General features: G+C 44.3%; 1 protein-coding gene across 1 annotated transcript in view; it reads right to left on the bottom strand.

Moving 5' to 3' along the window:
* The window catches only part of LOC147709579 (adhesion G protein-coupled receptor F3-like), a 54323-nt gene that overhangs the window by 12082 nt on the left and 16809 nt on the right, over nucleotides 1-25432 (bottom strand). The window contains exons 2-3 of the mRNA XM_086926050.1: nucleotides 21973-23388; nucleotides 20531-20729 (exon numbers count right to left, since the gene is read on the bottom strand). Of these exons, the coding sequence (XP_086782176.1) occupies nucleotides 20531-20729; nucleotides 21973-23388 (1615 nt within the window). The remainder of the gene's footprint in view (nucleotides 1-20530; nucleotides 20730-21972; nucleotides 23389-25432) is intronic.

The raw sequence follows: 25432 nt of genomic DNA, 5'->3' as shown, positions 1-25432 counted from the left end.
ATCCAGGTTCTGAGCTGGGATGGTGCAGTGAGCTAAAAAACGGTGATTGATCAAGCCCTGATCTTTGGACTGGGTAAGAGTGGTCTGCTTAATTCAGACACTCTGTTCATCACCACTCCCTTTTCTGAATCATTTTGTCCACCATAAGCGTGGAAGGGTATACTCAGATGTGAGTCCCTTGCTCATTGCACCATCAGGATTCAAGCAAGCCGGGCCGACGACGGCTGAAATGCCAGAAACCGGTCCCCGGAAGCTTGTCTCCTTCCCAGTATAAGAATTGGCTTGGTAGTTTGGTTTGCCCTGTTCCCATCATGCACTGGGACAGGTACAGAATAATCTGCATGTAGCCAGGTTCTGAGCTGGGATGGTGCAGTGAGCTAAAAAACGGCGATGGATCAAGCCCTGATCTTTGGACTGGGTAAGAGTGGTCTGCTTAATTCAGACACTCTGTTCATCACCACCCCCTTTTCTGAATCATTTTGTCCACCATAAGCGTGGAAGGGTATACTCAGATGTGAGCCCCTTGCTCATTGCACCATCAGGATTCAAGCAAGCCGGGCCGACGACGGCTGAAATGCCAGAAACCGGTCCCCGGAAGCTTGTCTCCTTCCCAGTATAATAATTGGCTTGGTAGTTTGGTGTGGCCTGTTCCCATCATGCACTGGGGCAGGTACAGACTAATCTGCATGTAGCCAGGTTCTGAGCTGGGATGGTGCAGTGAGCTAAAAAACTGTGATGGATCAAGCCCTGATCTTTGGACTGGGAAAAAGTGGTCTGCTTAATTTAGACACTCTGCTCATCACCACCCCCTTTTCTGAATCATTTTGTCCACCATAAGCGTGGAAGGGTATACTCAGATGTGAGTCCCTTGCTCATTGCACCATCAGGATTCAAGCAAGCCGGGCCGACGACGGCTGAAATGCCAGAAACCGGTCCCCGGAAGCTTGTCTCCTTCCCAGTATAAGAATTGGCTTGGTAGTTTGGTTTGCCCGGTTCCCATCATGCACTGTGACAGGTACAGACTACTTTGCATGTAGCCAGGTTCTGAGCTGGGATGGTGCAGTGAGCTAAAAAACGGTGATGGATCAATCCCTGATCTTTGGACTGGGTAAGAGTGGTCTGCTTAATTCAGACACTCTGTTCATCACCACCCCCTTTTCTGAATCATTTTGTCCCCCATAAGCGTGGAAGGGTATACTCAGATGTGAGTCCCTTGCTCATTGCACCATCAGGATTCAAGCAAGCCGGGCCGACGATGGCTGAAATGCCAGAAACCGGTCCCCGGAAGCTTGTCTCCTTCCCAGTATAAGAATTGGCTTGGTAGTTTGGTTTGCCCTGTTCCCATCATGCACTGGGACAGGTGCAGACTAATTTGCATGTAGCCAGGTTCTGAGCTGGGATGGTGCAGTGAGCTAAAAAACGGTGATGGATCAAGCCCTGATCTTTGGACTGGGTAAGAGTGGTCTGCTTAATTCATCACGACCCCCTTTTCTGAATCATTTTGTCCACCATAAGCGTGGAAGGGTATACTCAGATGTGAGTCCCTTGCTCATTGCACCATCAGGATTCAAGCAAGCCGGGCCGAGGACGGCTGAAATGCCAGAAACCGGTTCCCGGAAGCTTGTCTCCTTCCCAGTATAAGAATTGGCTTGGTAGTTTGGTTTGCCCTGTTCCCATCATGCACTGGGACAGGTACAGACTAATTTGCATGTAGCCAGGTTCTGAGCTGGGATGGTGCAGTGAGCTAAAGAACGGTGATGGATCAAGCCCTGATCTTTGGACTGGGCAAGAGTGGTCTGCTTAATTCAGACACTCTGTTCATCACCACCACCTTTTCTGAATCATTTTGTCCACCATAAGCGTGGAAGGGTATACTCAGATGTGAGTCCCTTGCATATTGCACCATCAGGATTCAAGCAAGCCGGGCCGACGACGGCTGAAATGCCAGAAATCGGTCCCCGGAAGCTTGTCTCCTTCCCAGTATAAGAATTGGCTTGGTAGTTTGGTTTGCCCTGTTCCCATCATGCACTGGGACAGGTACAGACTAATTTGCATGTAGCCAGGTTCTGAGCTGGGATGGTGCAGTGAGCTAAAAAACGGTGATGGATCAAGCCCTGATCTTTGGACTTGGTAAGAGTGGTCTGCTTAATTCAGACACTCTGTTCATCACCACCCCCTTTTCTGAATCATTTTGTCCACCATAAGCGTGGAAGGGTATACTCAGATGTGAGTCCCTTGCTCATTGCACCATCAGGATTCAAGCAAGCCGGGCCGACGACGGCTGAAATGCCGGAAACCGGTCCCCGGAAGCTTGTCTCCTTCCCAGTATAAGAATTGGCTTGGAAGTTTGGTTTGCCCTGTTCCCATCATGCACTGGGACAGGTACAGACTAATTTGCATGTAGCCAGGTTCTGAGCTGGGATGGTGCAGTGAGCTAAAAAACGGTGATGGATCAAGCCCTGATCTTTGGACTAGGTAAGAGTGGTCTGCTTAATTCAGACACTCTGTTCATCACCACCCCCTATTCTGAATCATTTTGTCCACCATAAGCATGGAAGGGTATACTCAGATGTGAGTCCCTTGCTCATTGCACCATCAGGATTCAAGCAAGCCGGACCGACGACGGCTGAAAGGCCAGAAACCGGTCCCCGGAAGCTTGTCTCCTTCCCAGTATAAGAATTGGCTTGGTAGTTTGGTTTGCCCTGTTCCCATCATGCACTGGGACAGGTACAGACTAATTTGCATGTATCCAGGTTCTGAGCTGGGATGGTGCAGTGAGCTAAAAAACGGTGATTGATCAAGCCCTGATCTTTGGACTGGGTAAGAGTGGTCTGCTTAATTCAGACACTCTGTTCATCACCACTCCCTTTTCTGAATCATTTTGTCCACCATAAGCGTGGAAGGGTATACTCAGATGTGAGTCCCTTGCTCATTGCACCATCAGGATTCAAGCAAGCCGGGCCGACGTTGGCTGAAATGCCAGGAACCGGTCCCCGGAAGCTTGTCTCCTTCCCAGTATAAGAATTGGCTTGGTAGTTTGGTTTGCCCTGTTCCCATCATGCACTGGGACAGGTACAGAATAATCTGCATGTAGCCAGGTTCTGAGCTGGGATGGTGCAGTGAGCTAAAAAACGGTGATGGATCAAGCCCTGATCTTTGGACTGGGTAAGAGTGGTCTGCTTAATTCAGACACTCTGTTCATCACCACCCCCTTTTCTGAATCATTTTGTCCACCATAAGCGTGGAAGGGTATACTCAGATGTGAGTCCCTTGCTCATTGCACCATCAGGATTCAAGCAAGCCGGGCCGACGACGGCTGAAATGCCAGAAACCGGTCCCCGGAAGCTTGTCTCCTTCCCAGTATAAGAATTGGCTTGGTAGTTTGGTTTGCCCGGTTCCCATCATGCACTGTGACAGGTACAGACTACTTTGCATGTAGCCAGGTTCTGAGCTGGGATGGTGCAGTGAGCTAAAAAACGGTGATGGATCAAGCCCTGATCTTTGGACTGGGTAAGAGTGGTCTGCTTAATTCAGACACTCTGTTCATCACCACCCCCTTTTCTGAATCATTTTGTCCACCATAAGCGTGGAAGGGTATACTCAGATGTGAGTCCCTTGCTCATTGCACCATCAGGATTCAAGCAAGCCGGGCCGACGACGGCTGAAATGCCAGAAACCGGTCCCCGGAAGCTTGTCTCCTTCCCAGTATAAGAATTGGCTTAGTAGTTTTGTTTTGCCCTGTTCCCATCATGCACTGGGACAGGTACAGACTAATTTGCATGTAGCCAGGTTCTGAGCTGGGATGGTGCAGTGAGCTAAAAAACGGTGATGGATCAAGCCCTGATCTTTGGACTGGGTAAGAGTGGTCTGCTTAATTCAGACACTCTGTTCATCACCACCCCCTTTTCTGAATCATTTTGTCCACCATAAGCGTGGAAGGGTATACTCAGATGTGAGTCCCTTGCTCATTGCACCATCAGGATTCAAGCAAGCCGGGCCGACGACGGCTGAAATGCCAGAAACCGGTCCCCGGAAGCTTGTCTCCTTCCCAGTATAAGAATTGGCTTGGTAGTTTGGTTTGCCCTGTTCCCATCATGCACTGGGACAGGTACAGACTAATTTGCATGTAGCCAGGTTCTGAGCTGGGATGGTGCAGTGAGCTAAAAAACGGTGATGGATCAAGCCCTGATCTTTGGACTAGGTAAGAGTGTTCTGCTTAATTCAGACACTCTGTTCATCACCACCCCCTATTCTGAATCATTTTGTCCACCATAAGCGTGGAAGGGTATACTCAGATGTGAGTCCCTTGCTCATTGCACCATCAGGATTCAAGCAAGCCGGGCCGACGACGGCTGAAATGCCAGAAACCGGTCCCCGGAAGCTTATCTCCTTCCCAGTATAAGAATTGGCTTGGTAGTTTGGTTTGCCCTGTTCCCATCATGCACTGGGACAGGTACAGACTAATTTGCATGTATCCAGGTTCTGAGCTGGGATGGTGCAGTGAGCTAAAAAACGGTGATTGATCAAGCCCTGATCTTTGGACTGGGTAAGAGTGGTCTGCTTAATTCAGACACTCTGTTCATTACCACTCCCTTTTCTGAATCATTTTGTCCACCATAACCGTGGAAGGGTATACTCAGATGTGAGTCCCTTGCTCATTGCACCATCAGGATTCAAGCAAGCCGGGCCGACGACGGCTGAAATGCCAGGAACCAGTCCCCGGAAGCTTGTCTCCTTCCCAGTATAAGAATTGGCTTGGTAGTTTGGTTTGCCCTGTTCCCATCATGCACTGGGACAGGTACAGAATAATCTGCATGTAGCCAGGTTCTGAGCTGGGATGGTGCAGTGAGCTAAAAAACGGTGATGGATCAAGCCCTGATCTTTGGACTGGGTAAGAGTGGTCTGCTTAATTCAGACACTCTGTTCATCACCACCCCCTTTTCTGAATCATTTTGTCCACCATAAGCGTGGAAGGGTATACTCAGATGTGAGCCCCTTGCTCATTGCACCATCAGGATTCAAGCAAGCCGGGCCGACGACGGCTGAAATGCCAGAAACCGGTCCCCGGAAGCTTGTCTCCTTCCCAGTATAATAATTGGCTTGGTAGTTTGGTGTGGCCTGTTCCCATCATTCACTGGGGCAGGTACAGACTAATCTGCATGTAGCCAGGTTCTGAGCTGGGATCGTGCAGTGAGCTAAAAAACTGTGATGGATCAAGCCCTGATCTTTGGACTGGGTAAGAGTGGTCTGCTTAATTTAGACACTCTGTTCATCACCACCCCCTTTTCTGAATCATTTTGTCCACCATAAGCGTGGAAGGGTATACTCAGATGTGAGTCCCTTGCTCATTGCACCATCAGGATTCAAGCAAGCTGGGCCGACGATGGCTGAAATGCCAGAAACCGGTCCCCGGAAGCTTGTCTCCTTCCCAGTATAAGAATTGGCTTGGTAGTTTTGTTTTGCCCTGTTCCCATCATGCACTGGGACAGGTACAGACTAATTTGCATGTAGCCAGGTTCTGAGCTGGGATGGTGCAGTGAGCTAAAAAACGGTGATGGATCAAGCCCTGATCTTTGGACTGGGTAAGAGTGGTCTGCTTAATTCAGACACTCTGTTCATCACCACCCCCTTTTCTGAATCATTTTGTCCACCATAAGCGTGGAAGGGTATACTCAGATGTGAGTCCCTTGCTCATTGCACCATCAGGATTCAAGCAAGCCGGGCCGACGACGGCTGAAATGCCAGAAACCGGTCCCCGGAAGCTTGTCTCCTTCCCAGTATAAGAATTGGCTTGGTAGTTTGGTTTGCCCTGTTCCCATCATGCACTGGGACAGGTACAGACTAATTTGCATGTATCCAGGTTCTGAGCTGGGATGGTGCAGTGAGCTAAAAAACGGTGATGGATCAAGCCCTGATCTTTGGACTGGGTAAGAGTGGTCTGCTTAATTCAGACACTCTGTTCATCACCACCCCCTTTTCTGAATCATTTTGTCCACCATAACCGTGGAAGGGTATACTCAGATGTGAGTCCCTTGCTCATTGCACCATCAGGATTCAAGCAAGCCGGGCCGACGACGGCTGAAATGCCAGGAACCGGTCCCCGGAAGCTTGTCTCCTTCCCAGTATAAGAATTGGCTTGGTAGTTTGGTTTGCCCTGTTCCCATCATGCACTGGGACAGGTACAGAATAATCTGCATGTAGCCAGGTTCTGAGCTGGGATGGTGCAGTGAGCTAAAAAACGGTGATGGATCAAGCCCTGATCTTTGGACTGGGTAAGAGTGGTCTGCTTAATTCAGACACTCTGTTCATCACCATCCCCTTTTCTGAATCATTTTGTCCACCATAAGCGTGGAAGGGTATACTCAGATGTGAGCCCCTTGCTCATTGCACCATCAGGATTCAAGCAAGCCGGGCCGACGACGGCTGAAATGCCAGAAACCGGTCCCCGGAAGCTTGTCTCCTTCCCAGTATAATAATTGGCTTGGTAGTTTGGTGTGGCCTGTTCCCATCATTCACTGGGGCAGGTACAGACTAATCTGCATGTAGCCAGGTTCTGAGCTGGGATGGTGCAGTGAGCTAAAAAACTGTGATGGATCAAGCCCTGATCTTTGGACTGGGTAAGAGTGGTCTGCTTAATTTAGACACTCTGTTCATCACCACCCCCTTTTCTGAATCATTTTGTCCACCATAAGCGTGGAAGGGTATACTCAGATGTGAGTCCCTTGCTCATTGCACCATCAGGATTCAAGCAAGCCGGGCCGACGATGGCTGAAATGCCAGAAACCGGTCCCCGGAAGCTTGTCTCCTTCCCAGTATAAGAATTGGCTTGGTAGTTTTGTTTTGCCCTGTTCCCATCATGCACTGGGACAGGTACAGACTAATTTGCATGTAGCCAGGTTCTGAGCTGGGATGGTGCAGTGAGCTAAAAAACGGTGATGGATCAAGCCCTGATCTTTGGACTGGGTAAGAGTGGTCTGCTTAATTCAGACACTCTGTTCATCACCACCCCCTTTTCTGAATCATTTTGTCCACCATAAGCGTGGAAGGGTATACTCAGATGTGAGTCCCTTGCTCATTGCACCATCAGGATTCAAGCAAGCCGGGCCGACGACGGCTGAAATGCCAGAAACCGGTCCCCGGAAGCTTGTCTCCTTCCCAGTATAAGAATTGGCTTGGTAGTTTGGTTTGCCCTGTTCCCATCATGCACTGGGACAGGTACAGACTAATTTGCATGTAGCCAGGTTCTGAGCTGGGATGGTGCAGTGAGCTAAAAAACGGTGATGGGTCAAGCCCTGATCTTTGGACTGGGTAAGAGTGGTCTGCTTAATTCAGACACTCTGTTCATCACCACCCCCTTTTCTGAATTGAGTAGGTTAGTAATAGCAGGGGCTTCGCTGCTTATTAGGTGCTCCTTCCCTGAGGGGCTCGAATAATTTTGTGACAGAAAGGGGCCTTGCTGGTTTTTTTAGTTGCTCAGCATGGCGCCATTGTCACCTTTCCCCCGTGTCTCCTGTGCAAGAACAGTATCCTCTCACTTTAATTCATTTCTGTGCCAAACATCTTAAGGATTTTGGGGGCCCTGGGCCAAACGTATTTTTGGGCCCCTGTTCGGAACAGATTTGAATTTATAATCCAATTTCTGATCTTTGATGCCCTCTTTCAGCTGGTCACTGGACAGTGCACTACCATACTTGTCCAAATTCCTAATGTATTTACATCTAATAGTCAAGGACATTGACGTGTGTAACCAAATGGTGTTTCATGAAAGGGCACGCCCCTTGAATGTGGGCCACGCCCCTTAATTGTGTGCCAACCCCCTTGATTGTGGGTCACGCCCCTTAATTGTGGGCCACGCCCCTTGAATGTTTGCCACTTTTTTCGTCAGTGCCCGGGCCAAATTGATATCCCAATCCGACCCTGCCGCAGACCACAGCTGTGAGGGCGAGAGGGGCCCCCTTTCCTTCTCGATGCTAGTTCTGAGTCTCAAAGCTGTGGCTCGTGGCTCCTAGCCCAGGGAGCGGGTGTCTTCTCCCGGGCCCTGCACAGCCGGACTGGGCCTCACAGCGCTGGGTCATAGGTGTGAGCTCCATGGAAGGGCACTGCCTGGAGTCCTAGCTCATGGCATGGTCAGTAATATCTGATTGGAGGATGTAAGATTTTATGTACAACAGTGAGTGCTTTTAAACTAACTCTAGGTTGAATGGGGAGCCACATGCAGGGGTCCATGCCCCGAGCTGACATATATGAGGCAGGCTGCGACATTCTGGCAAAGTTGAAGTTGATGGATGAGTTTTTCAGGAGCGGATAAATATATAAACGGCCTTCGCATAATCGACCCTAGATTGAACCAAGGGGTTTCTTATTGGTGTGCGCCAGTTACTGTCGAAGGTAGAAGCGGGGAACAGCATTTACAACACAACTTTTACCACTCACTACCTTTACCACGCAACTTTTACAACGCAAGTCGTTACAACGACTTGCGCTGGGGGACGCTGTAGGACAGGGAATGGTTTAATTTACTATCCAAAACCTTCCCTGCTATCCAAGGGGACTGGAGTTGGAATAGTAAATTAAACTATTCACTATCCAGCGCCCCCCAACGCAAGTCATTGTAACGACTTGCGTTGTAAAAGTTGCGTGGTAAAGGCATGCGTTGTAAAAGCATGCGTAGTAACGACATACATCCGGTAGAAGCACATAGGGCCCCTTTTCACTTGTCTTTCGAGTACTTGATTGGTGTTGAGATGGAAGCCTGGGTTGCCTATGACTCTAGACGGGACTGAATGAGGTTGCATAAGTGCAGACAAGAAGACGGTGAGCAAGGAAGAGAAGCTTTGAGCATCAGACGGGCCTCAGCTGTGGTCAGATTTATCTCCAGGAAGTTTAAAGACATCCATTTGTGTGTTATAGTTGATCAAAGTCTTACCAACTTGTCCTTATTGCAAGGGACACATTTTCACTTGGATTACACAGGCTAAATATGGTTTGAGTGTCATCCAGGTACATCCAGGAGGGGACCCCCAGGGGTTTGAGGAGGGTAGCTTGGGAGGCAAGTAGAGATTCAAATCAACGAGGAGTGGAGTGACTTGTTCAGTTGCTGAGGTATGGGATGAAGAAGTGCCCCACTGACGCTCAGATAGAAATGATGGGACATTTTTGATGAGTTGGCCGCCCCGCCCCAATTCGGCTACCGTTTTGGATGGAATGATCCATGGTAGGCTTTTCCAAACTGTGGGTTGGCACGAGCCGATTAATGGTGGGTCACCAAAGTCCAGGCAATAAATAAAGATGCCTTTAAATTCTGTATCATGTCAGCTTTTGCTGCAGTTACTAAGACAGAGGTCAAATGTCAGCCTATGGCTTCTGATGCTTATTTTTTTACACGATGACTGATGTTTGCGAACTCCTCTCTCACTTTGCAGCCAGAAACAGAAAAGTAAAGTGTATTATATGACTCCTGCTGGGGTACATGAAGTGTATATGAAATGTGAACGAAAAGCTGGAGTATGTCATTTTTAACTAATACACAACAAAATGTAAATAAATACCTGTAAATGACCTGCACACATTCAGCAGTTAGAAAAGGAAAAATGAAACACATATTTTTTTGCAATTCTGAAGTATGTTGGAAACAAATTCTGAAGAGTGATGGAAACAAAGAGCTTAATAGGGTCGGAATAAATCGAGACATTTACGTGTTGATGCACAAATAATAAATATTTACTGAAACCCGATTTCCACACATTATCATTTGTGTGCAGTGTAATTTTATCTATAAAACTGTATGTCTGTGCACATTTAGTGACAGTTTCAATGGAAAATGTACTGTTTACAAACAGCAGTGCTTTTCCACACAATGCTTTTTGGCTGATGCCATTTAAAGACCATTCAGCCAGATTCATGAAGCCGAAATCGGCTCGCAAAGGGCCAGATTCTGAGAATTTGGCCCTTTGCGAGCGCTATTTTTGCATTTGGGATTCATCATCCAAAATGCAAAAATCGCAATTCTAAAAATCGCTAAATTGCAAATAATTGCATTTAAGGAATCTCAATTTGAGATTCCTTAAATGCAATTCATGAACCATTTTAAAATTGCGAATTCGCAATCTGGGGCCACTATTTAATGTGAAGTGTAACTATGTGGTAAATAGCGAAAACTTAGAAAAATGCACTTCAGTGCATTTTTCTAAGTTTTTCTAAGTTGTATTTTACACACACACATGTCCTTTGGACATGAGTGTGCTTAACACCTGTGTACATTACCATTTCAGGGGTGCTACAGGGTGTACTTTGGACCCCCTGGCACCCTTGAAATCGCATCCTTATTTGCGAATCGCTATTTGCTAATCGCAAATAAGGAATGAAAGGCCCATAGGAATGAACGGGGAGTCATTCCTTATTTGCGATTAGCCATTAGCGAATTGCAAATAAGGAAGCTGTAGAAATCGCAATAAATATTGCCATTTCTACATGAATCCCGTTTTGCGAGTCTTTAATAGCGATTTCTTAATAATCTCTATCAAGGACTCGCAAAACATGACAATGATGAATCTGGGGGTAAGTTCCCAAAAGTTTGCCCAGGAATGGTAAAAGGAAGATTGATTGGAAATTGCTAAAATCTTGTGGGTCAATCTGGGCATACCCATAGCACTTCAGGAATCTCACTGAGAAGAACAAAAAAGTGAAAGTGGAATGCTTGAATTAATTTCTGCCCCTGGTAAATATTGTAGCTGGCTACTCCATCTTTGTTTTGAAGATGAGAACTAACTATATGCAAATCAGCCTTGATCCTCCTGTACAAAAGGTAGAACAATGTTTTTTTTTGCTTCTTTATCCAATATTTCTTATTGTTTAAAAGATAAAAATATGGCCATTCCGGTATCCAGCCAATCAGGTGCAGCCCTCGAGAGCTGGCCTCTCTCCTTTGGGCCTTGAAGCTTTAGTCCATCGCTGTGAGACCCAAGGAAGAGGACAGATTAAGGAGTTAGGCTTCAGGCATCATTGAATTACAATGGAACATGGCTTCTCATGGATGGTGAAAGTAGATATATGCTAATTTAGAAAAGGAAATTTATTTGGTACCCTAAAGTGTAAAGTAATTAGTATTAGAACTTTTAAAGAGTGCAGAGGGGATGGATAAGGGACCTTATAGCCAAAGCTAGCACACATCATTCAATCATTTTAGCTACATAAAATTGCTCTTCAATAGTTTTACATTCAAAATTGGACCAACAAATCTTAAAATGTTGATCATTGTCAGAGAAACCCCACATAATAATGCTTTCTCTATAAGGTAAACTGCTGCCCTTTCCCTAGGCCTGTGCTTTATAATGTTTCAGATAAAACGACAAATGATTCAGAACTCAGATTCACCCTGTCACATTCTACTGTTTAATCACAGTGGTTTGAATGATACCTTTGAAAGGAGTCCAGCTATTTTCAACCATTTTTTTTATTTTATATTTTTCTTCTGTACCACACACATTATTTTGTACTGGGTATTGGGAAACCATCTTGGAATGTTAATCAATACTGGCCCCCATTAAGGGCATCCTTAGGCCCTGAAAAAATAGCAGCACATCCCTCCCATCCTGATGGACCACCAAGGACTCCCCTTGACAACCGGCCCCACCTTTGAAACCAGCCACATTATCTACAAAGCCACCAGCACCAGTACCACTTTGATGAAAAGCTTGGCATCTCTGGTGGCAGCTGCCCCACTCTGAGTAGGATACTTTCAGAATGGAGATGAGGACATGCAAACAAGAGAAAAAGAGGCAAAAGGCCTTCCCCATCCATGCATCTGTGAAATGGACCAATGTCCCCTTATTCATCAGGACAGCCCCACACTAACTCTAATTAAGGATATAGCTGGATGCCCACCTCTTTAATCAACAGTGATGCTGTAACAGTCCACTAACGAGCAATCCCCCTATCACTGCCTTTGATCCCGTGCAGCTCTCCTTTGCTTTTCGGCCAGATGTGCACTATATAAATACCACATACATACATGCATACTTTACTGATCTAGTAACAATTTGTTAACATTTGAGTATAAATATTAGTTTTGGAGAGACCTGGGTCAAGCTTTCCCATCCAGAGTTACAAAAATAAAGCATTTCCACTTAACAGAATTTGAAAACAAATGTCCAGGGTTAATGTAGTCTGCCTTTAGTGACATGCACCAGGAAAATGTTTCTTGCAAAGTCACTGCAATGGTGTCAGTAATGGTTCTTCCTGTGATGTCACTTTAGTTGTCACACTTGCACTCAGTGTTCATTCAATGTAATCAATTGTTGGGTGCTCTAGGGCGCACTCTCCGTTATCAAGTGCTAAAATATATGAACAAATTGCGTGCCCCTTAATTGGGTGACGTCCCCTAGTCACAGCGTGATCCCTTGATCGGGTTTTAGATTTTTAACAAACAATTTCCAAAAACAAAACAATATCTTTTCTGTTCTCCAGATAGCTTTAAATTTCATTCCATTAGGTATAAACCTGTATTCATGGTTTCAGAATTCTTCAAAGGAAAACGAATAAATCCATTTTTATCCCTAAGGGGCACGCAATTTGTTCTTCCTGTGATGTCACATTATATGCAAATCAGAGGGGACTCATACAAACCCTTTCTGACCAGGGCTCCCAAACTTCAAGATCAGCCCTGGTCAGATGCCCAGCCACCCATAGGTTACTCATGACCCTAGTTCATGTTGCTACAGCAGCCCTGTGGCTAGCTTTGCCAACCTGTGCATCTACTGCATTATCCTGTAGGTGAGAAATATGCTTCTATTGCATTGTCCTATAGTGAGAAATATGAGGACTACTGGTGGGGTTGTATTAACCCCAAGGCTGGTAACGCAGTGTGCTTTTATCTATCAAACCAAGGTATCTGGCTTCCTTTGCTTGTTCAATGGTAGTAGTGTGCTTTTTATACCAATCTCCTCTGTTTGACAACAATTTGGGTTACGTTCCTCTCATCGAGCTAAAAAAAAAGGGCAAAAGAAACTTGCCAGGCAACTGAAAGCGCAACCCTCAAACGGCTCTCTTTTGGCACGATTGAAAGGCCTTGGGAAAGCGTACAAAAAGCAACTATGGGAAGACAAGAACTAGGCTATGGATCCATTTTGGGTTGAAATTATACACCACAACCATGCAGAGTAATCCAAGGCAATTTTTTGAAACCAAAAATAATCTCAACTCAAAAGGAGGAAACATGAACAACTCAAAAATCACATAACTAACATGGGTGTCCTACCTTGTCAGTACTTTTTCAACTAACCATCAATCCACCAATGTTGAACCCTCCATATGTAACCAATTGGAATTACACTCAGCTAGGGATAGCCTGTCTCAAATTCAAGATGAAACACTAGTTTGTAAAATTCTCAGCAAGGGGCGTTGAGAAGGAACCCCTGGACCATAGGCCATGTTTAAAGAAGACGTCGAATACTGGTCGGAGGGAACTGGCCTCGCTGTTTAAGGAAGTTCTTATAAGCGGCGATATTTCCGAAAGTTGACGGGGTTCCATTATAAACCCAATATACAAGGCGAGGACAGGGCAAACCCTGCCAACTACAGGCTCATTGTTACTCGCAGCTCTCACAGCTTGGTCATATAAAAATATAATCCCACAAAAATTAGTCTGGTTTCAGAAAAGGTATGGATACTCTAACAAATATATCAGCTACTACTGTTTTAGTCGATCAATGCATGAGGCTTAAGAAACAAGCATTTACAATGCAATCAGTGTCGCCTTTGGGACCTTATATGTATTTAGCTATGCAGCACGTCAGCCTGGGTGCTGAAACATCTACTGTTATTTAACTTAGAGGGATAGTTCGCACCAAACTGCGGGACATGCCTGGTATGGGAACACATGGAGAGAAATATTGCCTTTCAGCGGGAACTGGTATTGTCCAAAGCTCTGTTTTAAATATAAACTCAGAGCCTTCGGTGGTCATATCACTGAAAATACAAGATTATAAAAAAATATAATTTTCTACAGGTGCTTGTGGAAGACAATTTCTTTGGACTGGAATCTTGAGAATCCTAAAGTGATTCTGGTATTTTACTGACCTCTGCCGGTCGTTTTCTATCAAGAAAGTTAAATAGAGGCAGTTGCCAGAATTAAAAAAAATAAATAAAAAAGTCCCCCAGCAGAAATCAATTCTGGTATTTTAGTGACCTCTACTTGTCGTTTTCTATCAAGACAGTTAAATAGAGGCAGTTGAACAGAAAAAAAGTCCCTAAGTGGAAGCAGACAAGTCCTAGGGCTGATCTCCAGAGCCCATAAAGTACCTACACATATAAGTATATACTAAAGTATATACAAGAGATCTTGAATGCTTGGCCTAAAAATGACATCCTGACTTCATAGATTTTGAAACCAATTTTGACCGTGTTAACAGTCACCCTGCTGAGAGCAATTAGCTAAAATCCACCTTGAATTTGGCCTCGTTAACAAAACCTAGCCTGAAAAACAACAGCGATAAAAAGCTGGTACAAGATCAGCTTAGCCCAAGACACACTAAATAATGCCTTATGGTCAGCTCCAAAGTGACCGGTAATTGGAACACTCCAAATACCTGTACATCTCCATTAAACAATTGAGGCTAACAGAGTTATAGTCGGCAGGCGTGTCATACGTTGCCTTCAAAAAGGGAACTAATAGGGCCCCAAAACTACTACCCTCCCATGAAGACAAAATCAAGTTTAGCGCCCATTCACATGCCTGGATGGTAATCGAGTATTATAACACACTGTCCGTTGCACCAATCCTGTCAATTCCAGAGCCACATGACCCTGCGTATGGGCAACATACCCGCACTAGCAAACAAGCCAGCATGGAAATATTCTGGCCTGATCCTATATAGGCTTTGCAAAGAGAAAGAAGAGGACCTTATTCACTTGGTTTGTATCTGACCTCAGTTCCCAAGCCTTGGCTGCTCCTGTTAAAGAGAAGCTTCAATGAAAGAGCCATTCGTACATGCAGGGAAGCCATAATAACATGCCTACATCCTGGCGGCCCGCAGTAAAACCCCAAATTCATTAACTTCCTTGTAACAGCCCTCAGGGAAAAACATGGGACCGATTACATTTATAGCACCAGGGGCCATATGTATCAAGCAAATTCGCATTCACAAAGGCCTTTGCGAATGCGAATTTGCAAAATGGTATGTTTAAAGCAAAAGGAACAAGGAATCGCAAAGTTTGAGATTCCTTATTTTGCAATTGCATTTAAGGAATCGCAAATTTTGCGATTTCTTAAATGCAATGTATGAAGCAAAAAAAATTAGCAAAATGTCCTTAAGGAATCGCAAATTACCACCAACTTTTAGTTGCTGGTAAGTTGCGAATTCCTTGAAAAATGCACATTTTTGCATTTTACAAAGTGCCATGTGATGCACATACATGCCTGTGGGCATGTATGTGCGCCACATGTGCACCCATGCATATTTCAGGGGTGAAACAGGGTGTCTTTTGGACACCCCTGCACCCTTGAAATTATTCTCAATTTGCGATTAGCAAATTGCGAATCGCAAATTGAGAATAACTTCCCATTAATTCCTATGGGCCTCCTGGCCCATAGAAATGAATGGAAAAGTATTCCTTAATTGCGATTCGCAATTTGCTAATCGCAATTAAGGAATTTTAAGAAATAGCAAAATAAATGTGATTTTGTACATACATACCTATTTGCGATTCTCAAATAGCGATTTCTTAAAAATCGCTATTTTGAGAATCGCAAATCAGGTTGATGATACATATGGCCCCAGATCGGGTCACACTGTTGTCAAACAGAAGTCCACAATGATATGGCTTAGTGAGCAGCTTGGTGTCTTCAAACCCCCTCTAAAACATCTGGCCCTGGAGGTATCCAGCCCACAAAGAAAAAGAAGCCCACAGCGTTAAACAAGTGCTTCATTTGCACCAATCTCCAAGTCTGAACTTGGTCCACGCCTTCTGTATTCCTGTCCATGTTTCTTCATGATGTATTATTTTAATATCTGCCCATTTCGCATATAGATCATAGGACATTTCAATACATTTGTAGATGTTCAGAAACAGGAATGTACCCAGACTGTTGGTGTTTCATCCTGATGTATTATTTTAACATCTGTCTATTTCTCATAAATATGCAGTTAGCTGTAATTTACTAACTCGCTCTAAAATCTATTTCAGCAGAAAATAAATCGAATAAGCTGCTGCAAGCACTTTTTAATCTATTGTATGAGATTTATTTATTGTAATGAACTACAGTTTTCATCTGTGAAGCTGTTATGGTTTTAACTAACTGAAACAATAAAAATAACTTGGCTTGAATCTCTCTGGGTTAAGCACCAGCTGTGCACATCTGTATTGGCTTAAAGTCAATGCTTCACTGGGGTCATTCATTCATTTCTGGAGCTTTGTATGAAAAACAAATAATATATTTTCTCCCAATTAAAATATAAGAACTGAAAGGTTAATTATATCCCAATGTTTCATTACCTCTTCCTCTGTCTTTCTTGTCTCAATACAAACTAATGAGGCTTGCCCCCTTAAAGCACACACCGTGTTTACTTCCTAAAATCAAAAGAAATACTTCCAAAATGCTGGCCCAAGCACCTCCTTCTATCATAGACATAAAATTAGCACTTGGACGCCCCCGGGCAGCAATCGCGCTCTACAAATCGACATACAAATACAAATACAAATACAAATACAAATTAGGACATAACCTTCCTTCATCCTGTTTATCTTTGTCTCAGACAGGACTGTGTTCTCTCGTTAAGTGAAGCATTTACAGGGTCTAGAAATGTACAGTACCGGCAAGCTAATCTTTTATTTTATTTTTGTGTGTTCTGCTAAGCTGTGCAGTGCTCTCCATTTAAAGGGTACACCCACCCATGGGTCCTGTGCTCACTGTGGCATAAGACTGAAGCTGTACCTCCCTGGTGAGACCTAAGTAGCCTGAAACTGGCCTAAGGATGCTTATGTTCCCATCTGGAGGGCACCTGGACTGGATGAACATGTTTCTATTGGAGCAGGAACAAGAATGATTTGTATAAGGTGGGTCTCTGCCTAGAATGGCACAGTGTGCAAAAGCAATGGTCTAGAATACGGCATAGAGTGATTCTCAGTGGCTGAGCTAAATTCAAGCATTCCTTCCATTACCTTGTTTTTTTGGGGGAAAAATATCAGAGACGCACCACTGTTACAAGTTTTTTTATTTTTTTGTACAGTCTTATATAGCGCTCGACTTACCCTGGGGCATCTCGGCGCTTGCCTTGAGAACCCGTCCTGGCTTTTCCCTGTGATATAACCCGTACTGGGCATCCCCAAGGTGAAATCCAGGCATCCCGCCACGGGGGGCCGTTGTGGAGATTAAGCAAGCTAATGCCCAGAGTTGCAGAGTGTGAACCCATGATTCAAGCGGGCACCGAAGCGAGAATTATCAAGTCTGTGGACATTTGGGCTCAAGACCCTGCCGCGTCGGGAATTGAACCCTGGTCGCGTGTCTGACCTCTGCTTCTGGGTCTGCCTCCTCTAACCAGTGAGCCACACTTCTCAAGTGAGAGCTCTCTCTAAAGAGAATGTGATTTTCCCTTAAAGGGCCTGATGTCCGCACTTTGCAGAGGGGGGGGGGGGGGGGGGCACAGTTGTGCTAAGCCAGCGTGCATCTTCTGTTTAAAATCTGCATTTCGGGTGGATCAAAAATTAGCGCCAAATAAAACGGATGTAAAGCTGAACTGAGTCTAACATTCATACTTGACAAGTGTTACAAGACATATTACAATACACAAATATTTACAATACACTTACTGTGCTATGCATGCTATGTTAGAATACATATACATATATCCAAATACCAATTATGACCCTAAGTATAATTTATACAATGAACCGATCAGTTTCATAAATTCTCAGAAAAATCCATACGAGTACAGAACTCTTGAATATTCAATTAATTCAAAAAGTTGAAGAAAAATCATTTATTTTTCTGTACTACTTTGTTTTGAGGATATGCTGACGGGATACACAGTCTCTAGACTCTCATTAGGGCTCTCTGATTGTCTTCAGGGATGAAAGTGTTCGTCCTCTATTATGCCACTAATAGCTCTCTATTTATATTCTCGGTTGGTTGTTTTCATGATTCTCTAATAAATTCCCGTCCTCAACCTGCAGTGGTTTACTTCATTATATCGCCATCGCTGTGTTGTAATTTTATTCAATACTATTTCTGCCAACGTTCTCCCAATCTGTTTGCCTGGGGGTTCGGCAGCAGTGTGCCCAGCAGCGTGGGGGAGGTCTCTGGAGGAGGGGAGGACACAGGGGGATGAGGAGGTTTTTGGACGGGGGAGGAGCTGGCAGGGTGACTGCAGCTCAGGTGTTGTGGGTCCTGCGGCACGCCCTACGGTCTATGGGTGAGGACCAGAAGGCATTCGGGATGCATTCATTTCGCATTGGGGCGGCAACGGATGCGGCAAGGCGGGGTTGGGGTAAGGAGGAGATCAAACGGTTGGGGCGCTGAAAGTCGGACTGCTATAGGACTTATGTCAGGATGCGGGTGTAGGCGTAGAGTGAAGATGGAACTGTGTTGCCCGCTTCTTACATGTGTGTCTTTGCAGGTGCGGTGGCGGGGCCAGCTGCGGCGACACTGAGCATTTACATTGTGGGCCATTCATTTGTTAAGAGAGCAGAGAGGGCCGAATGGGACAAGCACGGGAACCTCAATTTGGAACTAGATGACCAGTTGTTTCGTTGTCATTGGCGGGGAAAAGGGGGCATGCGCTGGCACGAATTGGTGCCGGCATTGAACAATGTAGTGCGGGGGGGAGTCTGCCCGGATGTGATGGTCATTCATTTAGGGGAAAATGATTTGGTGCAGTGTAAGGGATTAGTGCTGGTGAAGCAAATGAAAAGGGATTTGTTGGAGATACGGAAGCAATGGGCGGGGTCTCATGTGATCTGGTCGGAGTTTGTACCTAGACGTTGCTGGAGGGGGGCAGAAAGGCCAGCAGCCATTGACAGGACAAGGAGGAAGATTAACAGGGAGATGCGGGGGTTTTGTGACAAGGAGGGTTTTGGTAGGATGGAGCACCCGGAGTTAAGGTATGGCGCTGTGTACTTCTTTAGGGAGGATGGTGTACATTTGTCCCGGTATGGGATGGAGCTGTATATTGTTCAGCTAAAGGAGGCAGTGGACTGGGCTATTGGGGAGTGTAGGTACCTGAGGGTGCAGGTGTCCTAGAGGGGGTCGAAAGCCGTAGTGGGGCTTTCGAGTGGCGCTTTTCCTAGTCTAGGGGGGGGGGTCAGGGTAGGAGAACTGAGGTGTTTCTGGACAGAGGGGGAGGGGAGTGTACATATGACAAGTTATTTAACCAGTTAGTCAGGCATTGTGCAGTTGGCATTTATGCGTATGTTGTTCTTCGGGGGGGAACCATTTTAGGGGTGGGGTGGGGAGTTGTTAGGTAGTTCATATTTAGTTAGGCCTAGTTTTGTAAGGCACAGGCCAAGGGTTTTGTATTTGTGAGGTGCACCTGCTTCCAATAAAGCGGCCTTTGTCACACCTTATACTGTGTCTGCGGTTGGTCTGTCTCCCCCCCCTCTCCCGATGGGCCCCAAAACGCTTTTTGTTTTACATTTTTATAATTATTTTTGCATATGCCCAGCAGCTGCACACTTCTATTGGACCGCTGGCTGTTTCCTTTATGCGCTCCCACACTTTCTTGATTTTTTCTAAATTCACCATCCTATTATGGTAGTTGGCCATCTTAGAACAATAAATTATGCTTTACTTAAAAATGCCAAAACTGCATCGGCTGCATCACGACGCATATGCATGCATCAGCGGCCATCTTGGAATGCTTTCTCTTTATTAGAAAGAACGTTTCAAGGTGAACGTGCAGGTGTGTGCATGCATCGTGTAGCTCAGGAGGCCATGTCAAAAAGAAAAGAAAACCACATCACGATGGTCTCTTTTCAAAGATTTTTTGTTGCCCTTCCTACTGCTTGTCCTACCCTCTTTGCTCTTTGCCTCTTTTTTTCTTTCTCTTCTCTAAGTGCAGACTGGCTCCATTCTTATCATCCCCTATTTCTTTTTTACCTTCTTCAATCATATTCCCCTTTCTTTTCTCTACTTGTATTTTTATTCCGTAGTTCCTTCTGTATCTTTTCATTTTTACTTTCTTTCTCCCAGACATCTTTCCATTTTTCTTACTACCTTTCCAACGTTTCCTATTTTCCATTCTGCTGTTCCCAACACCTCTACCTTTCTGTTTTGATTTCCTTTTCTGTCACAGTTCTTCTTCATCCCTTCCTTTTTCTCTGTCCATTGTCTCCATTCCGCTTTGTTTATTTCTTTATTTCCAACATCCTTTTACCTTTTCTATCTGAATGTCCTCTATCACCAGTTCTCTTACTTTCTCTCTTACTTACTGTTTCCTACTATTTTCACTGTTTTTACTTAACTTTCCTTACTCTCTTTCATCCTTTGACCATTTCCGTCCACTGTATCTTCTCATTACTCCTCTTTTTTCCCACTCACCTTCTTAAAATATATAATTCTCAATTTCTCATCTTCGCTGTATTTCACCGGCATTACCCAATCTGCCTCCATACTCCGCTCCTTTCTCTCCTGTTCTCTTTCCTGCTGTTCTCTCGCTTCTATTTGTGCCTCAATTTTTTTCTTTCCCTGTCCCCTCCATCCTTCTTTGTTAAGTCTCTTTCTCACTCTTTGTACCATTCTCTCCTCGCTTCTCTTCTCTGTTTTTTTCATCTGTCTCCATTTCTTGTCTTTTGTCACTCCTGTACTCCTCCGCTTCTAAATTTCTTGAGGTCCATAAATAGCTGGAAGTTGAAATCCTACCTGTTTATTTCGCTTATCAGTTCTAAACATGTTTCACAATTCAGTCTAGTGGCAAGAGAGCACATTCTGTGTAACTGTGCTGTATAAAAGGTATACATTAACATACCGTTATCTACTATTTGAATCCCCTTTCTCTCTATTTTCACGCTGTCCTTCCTCTTTTCGACAGTTTCTTCTTCTTTCTGAAGCCCGCTTTTCATTGTTTTCTTTTTTTGTTATTTCTGACTCCCCTTTGTTCTTTTTTATTTTTCTATCATAATGTATGTTTCATTCTCTATTCTTTCTAACCCTTTATGTTTTGTTCCAGTCTTTGCTTATTAATATTAATTTCTAATATTTTCTGGTTAGTGTCTATCTTTACTATTTTTTTCTTTTTGACTATCTTTTTATTTCTTGCCATCATTTTTTTCCTCTTTTCTTTGTCTTTTTTCTTTCTACCCTATTTTCTTTCTTTGTATCCTTTTCTTTTTTTTCTATCTTCGCCTATTGTTACTTTTTCTTTCTACCTTTCCTTTTTTCTTTTTCTGTCTACCCTTTTCTTTTTGTTTCTCTTTGCAATTGTTTTTCTTTAACATTTTCTTTCTTTCTTCTTTCTTTCCTTCCTTCTTTTTTCTTTCGTTCCTTCTTACTTCTTTTTTCTTTCCTTCCTTCTTCCTTCCTTCTTCCTTCTTTTTTATTTCTTTCCTTCTTTTCTTTCTTCAATCCTTCATTCCTTTCTCCCCTCTCTTCTTTCTTTCTTTCTCTCTCTCCCTGCTTTCTTTATTCCCTTCTTTCTTTCTCTCCTTTTTTCCTTTCTTTCTTTTTTCTTTCTCTCCTTTCTTCCCACTCTTATTTCTTTCTTCCTTTCTTCCTTCCTTCCTTTCTTTCTTTCTTTCTTTCTTTCTTTCTTTCTTTCTTTCTTTCTTTCTTTCTTTCTTTCTTTCTTTCTTTCTCTCCTTGTTTTCTTCCTTTCTTTCCTTCTTTCTTTCTCTCCTTTTTTCTTTCCATCCTTTCTTTCTTTCTTTCCCTGCTGAATTTCATCTCAGGTGAGGAACAAAAGTGTGAAAACTACAAAATGTCTATGAAAAAAGATAATTGTGAAAATATAAAAATAATACATTTCGATAGACCCCATATGTCACAAGTCATGGACATAAAATAAACTTACCTGCAGGGAATGTAATATTAGAAATATGTAGGCTAGCACCAGAGACCTTCCAAACATGAATATAGGGATTCCAATCGCCCATGTCAGCCCGAACTGAGGTGTGCAAAGTACAACCGCTTTCATCACATTCCTCGTCACCTCTTCATCCTCCTTGACGTCATCTGAGATGGCGGGTCTCAAAAGAGTTCGGATCACCAGCAGGAGCACAAGGAAGTTAATGGGGAGGATCAGCATTATTGGAATGATGGTGGCCAAGTAGGCTCCAGAGCAGTGATCCAGATAGCAAACGTTCCTCTGCATATACTCTCCAGCTGGATAGAAGTGGATTAAGGTGGCCACGGATATGATGATGGGGCAGACGTAGCCAAGAAACATGCCAAGAACCATAAACTTTGTCTTGGTGACATGGTAGAATACAAACACCAAGCGGCTGAAGAGAAACAGACTCTGGACCAGTGTCCAGCTTAGGAAGGCCAGTTGAGAGAAATGGTTGCAGAAGGTCAACGCTACGCAGAGTCCCTTGCTATCGTTTGGGCTGATGAAGCTTGTGCTGACATAACACAGATCACTGATGAAAAGGCTGATAGACATGTTCATGAGTGCCACACTCCGGAAGCAGGCAGTGAGGTTGGATGCCTCTCGAATGAGAATTGCTTGTAAGAGAATGCAGAGGACAAGCGAAGCCATGGAGATAATTTGCCCAATAATTGACAACAGTCCCATGATGGTGTCATTCGCACTGTCGATCTTCACCGCAGAGCTTGACATTAGAACAGCATACGAGGTGAGGTGGTTGCACACACAGTTGGTGACCCCATTGTTGACCTCAGTTGTGCACCCACTGGATGACCACAGCTCTAAGGTGGAATTCCAGAAAGCACAAGTCAGTTTTTTGTCACATTTGCTCTGAACGTTGAAGGTCATATTGATGCTGGTTTCAGGGTACGGCTCGTCATCGACAATCATCATGTTGCTCATGATGTCACTAACAATTTCATATTCATTGCTGGCATCGCTGTTCCCTTCATATCGATTGGGAAAGTTTTGCTTTAGGTTTTTATAGATCATGGAAAAAAACCTGAAGGTGCATGATCCCTTACGCGGTCTACGTAGTACCACACTGACACCCGGCATGACTGCCAAAGAGCTTCTTTTGTCTAAATGTCTGCAGGAACCTTCCGAACCCTGAAGCTCTATGTTTTGATATGAAATATTGGTGAATGCATTAGCGGTCTTCAGCCCAATGCAAAGGTCCTCCATGAACTGTAGAAGCTTCGGCCCAAGCTGTGGGTTGTGTTTGGTTGCTGGCTTCCAGGTTTTCTCAAAAAGAAGCTGGTTTGCGATATCTAAGGTATGCTGCAAGTAGAAAGGAGCAGAATATGTTATTCCCCTGAAGAGTTAGAAAGGACTTTACATTCTTAATTTAAGACAAAGCAGAAGAAGAGCTCATCATCATTGACATCTTACTCAATCGAAGATTAACCCATTGGCTTAAATGTAACCACAACATTTGATTTATTATTTTTCAGGCATTTCTAGCATGTGGCAGACCTGATAACCCCATATGCAATGTGCCATGTAATTAAAAGGACATATCCGTTTACGGATAGCCAAACATTTCCTTAGAGCTGCAGCAAAGGAATAAGGTATGCATTCAACAGCAGCCCTGCCAAGACTGAGACTTGGCGCCAACCATCTCATAACACACTTATTGAGGCTGTTAGATCGGTACAAGGACTAACCTCAGCAGAAGCTTTGCATGCCATCACTATGGAAGCCTGCCGCGCCAAGCTTTCCAAGATGGCTCTTATTCCTGTAATTCAGTCACTAACATAAATAAGCTTGCCTCTAAGCTAAGTTGAATTTTCTATGCATAGCCTTTTAAACTGCCCAGCTCCACCCTAAAAACCTGCAGGGAACTCGCTCACGAAGTCAACAGATTCAGTGACTATAGAAAATTCACCCCAATTAGCTTGCCGTCTGACGCTGACTAGGAAGAAAGTATTGGGATCCAGTATATTTGGAACATCCGTTGGTGAGGCCGGCTTAAGACGCATTCACCTCTCTAGGGAATATACACTTTATGTTTCCTCAACTCCCACAAAATTTTCTACCAGCATGTAGAAATCCAAGTAAATCTATAGGTCTCCCCTCTACCCCAGCTACTTGGACGAACCTCAGGCTTCAATAGTAGCACAGAATTTTTGAATTTACTATCTTACACCTTATAAATATCATGATCAGTCAGGCTCCTGAGTCCACAAGGATTAGGGCATCAACTATCTTTTCATAAAGGTACAAATTCATTGACATGCACTCTCTTACCACCCCCTTGCACCTGCAATACACATGCCTTCTCCAATTCACATACCCCAAAAACCATAAACTTCACTCTCTTTGCCTCCCGATCTACAACTTTTATGATAATACTCAGGGCTTTAAGTGGCATGAAAAAAACTGGGGGGGTCTCTCAAAGGGGTATGGCTTAAAAACACGTAAGCTAAAAATATGTGCTTAGCATAGTGTGTCACCCGACTTGTATTTTGCTGTTTCCCTCACTGCATCCAGATACACAATACAACAAATAACATCATACGTACAAGAAGTCAGGACTATTTGGCTTTGTCAATGGTTGTTAGTTGCACAAGATAAATAAGCAGCAGCTATGGCTTGTATATAATATTAAGAAAGCTTCCACATAAAGTCCTGGTGACACCACGACAATGTTGCTGCTCTTGAAGTTCAAAGAGAGAAGCGACATCCAGAGAGAAAATGACTCTTTAAAGGATTTCCCTTCCCCTACAAGGCTCACCTGGCGTGACGTCATGCCGTAAATTCTCTACTAGTGAGATATGAGCAGTGTGAGCACGCGCACGTCGAGGTGCCTTCTTGTGCACTGCAGTCTGGAAAAAAAATGGACCGCCTGTGCCGGGGCACAAAGCAGAGCAAAGCCCGACAGAGACTCGTTTCGAGGCCTCCTTTAAAAAACTGCCGGTTCTCAGACGCGGTGAGACCCGGCCCACTTAAAGCCCTGATAATACCCTTTCTTTGTACTCAGTTTACAAACAGTTTTTAAGGCACAACAATCTTTTTAATTGGCTTAGTGGCCTAAAACCGTACACTTGTCCATCACTCCCTGCAACTCTTAACCCTTTCTATCATTTGGTTTCTTAAACCCAACTTGGCAATTGTCAGGGTTGGCATATATTTATCTCCTCAGCTTCATTCTGTTGCACGTCAAAGCATGTTCAAATCGTTTCACCGTCTCAATGACTTCGGTTAGCGAAAGATTCTCTTTGGACCATAGTTTCAAATCTTTCTAAATGGTTTCACTGGGGCTGAGGTACAAATAATCATTTTGGAGTACTTGTATGGGCTTTTGTGTAGTTTGAAACATATTTTATTTATCTCATTCCTGATGTTAGATTTTGTTT

Source organism: Lissotriton vulgaris, chromosome 6, assembly GCF_964263255.1.
Source record: "Lissotriton vulgaris chromosome 6, aLisVul1.2, whole genome shotgun sequence".
In the NCBI taxonomy this organism is placed as follows: Eukaryota; Metazoa; Chordata; class Amphibia; order Caudata; family Salamandridae; genus Lissotriton; species Lissotriton vulgaris.
This window is presented reverse-complemented; position numbering and strand designations above follow the sequence as displayed.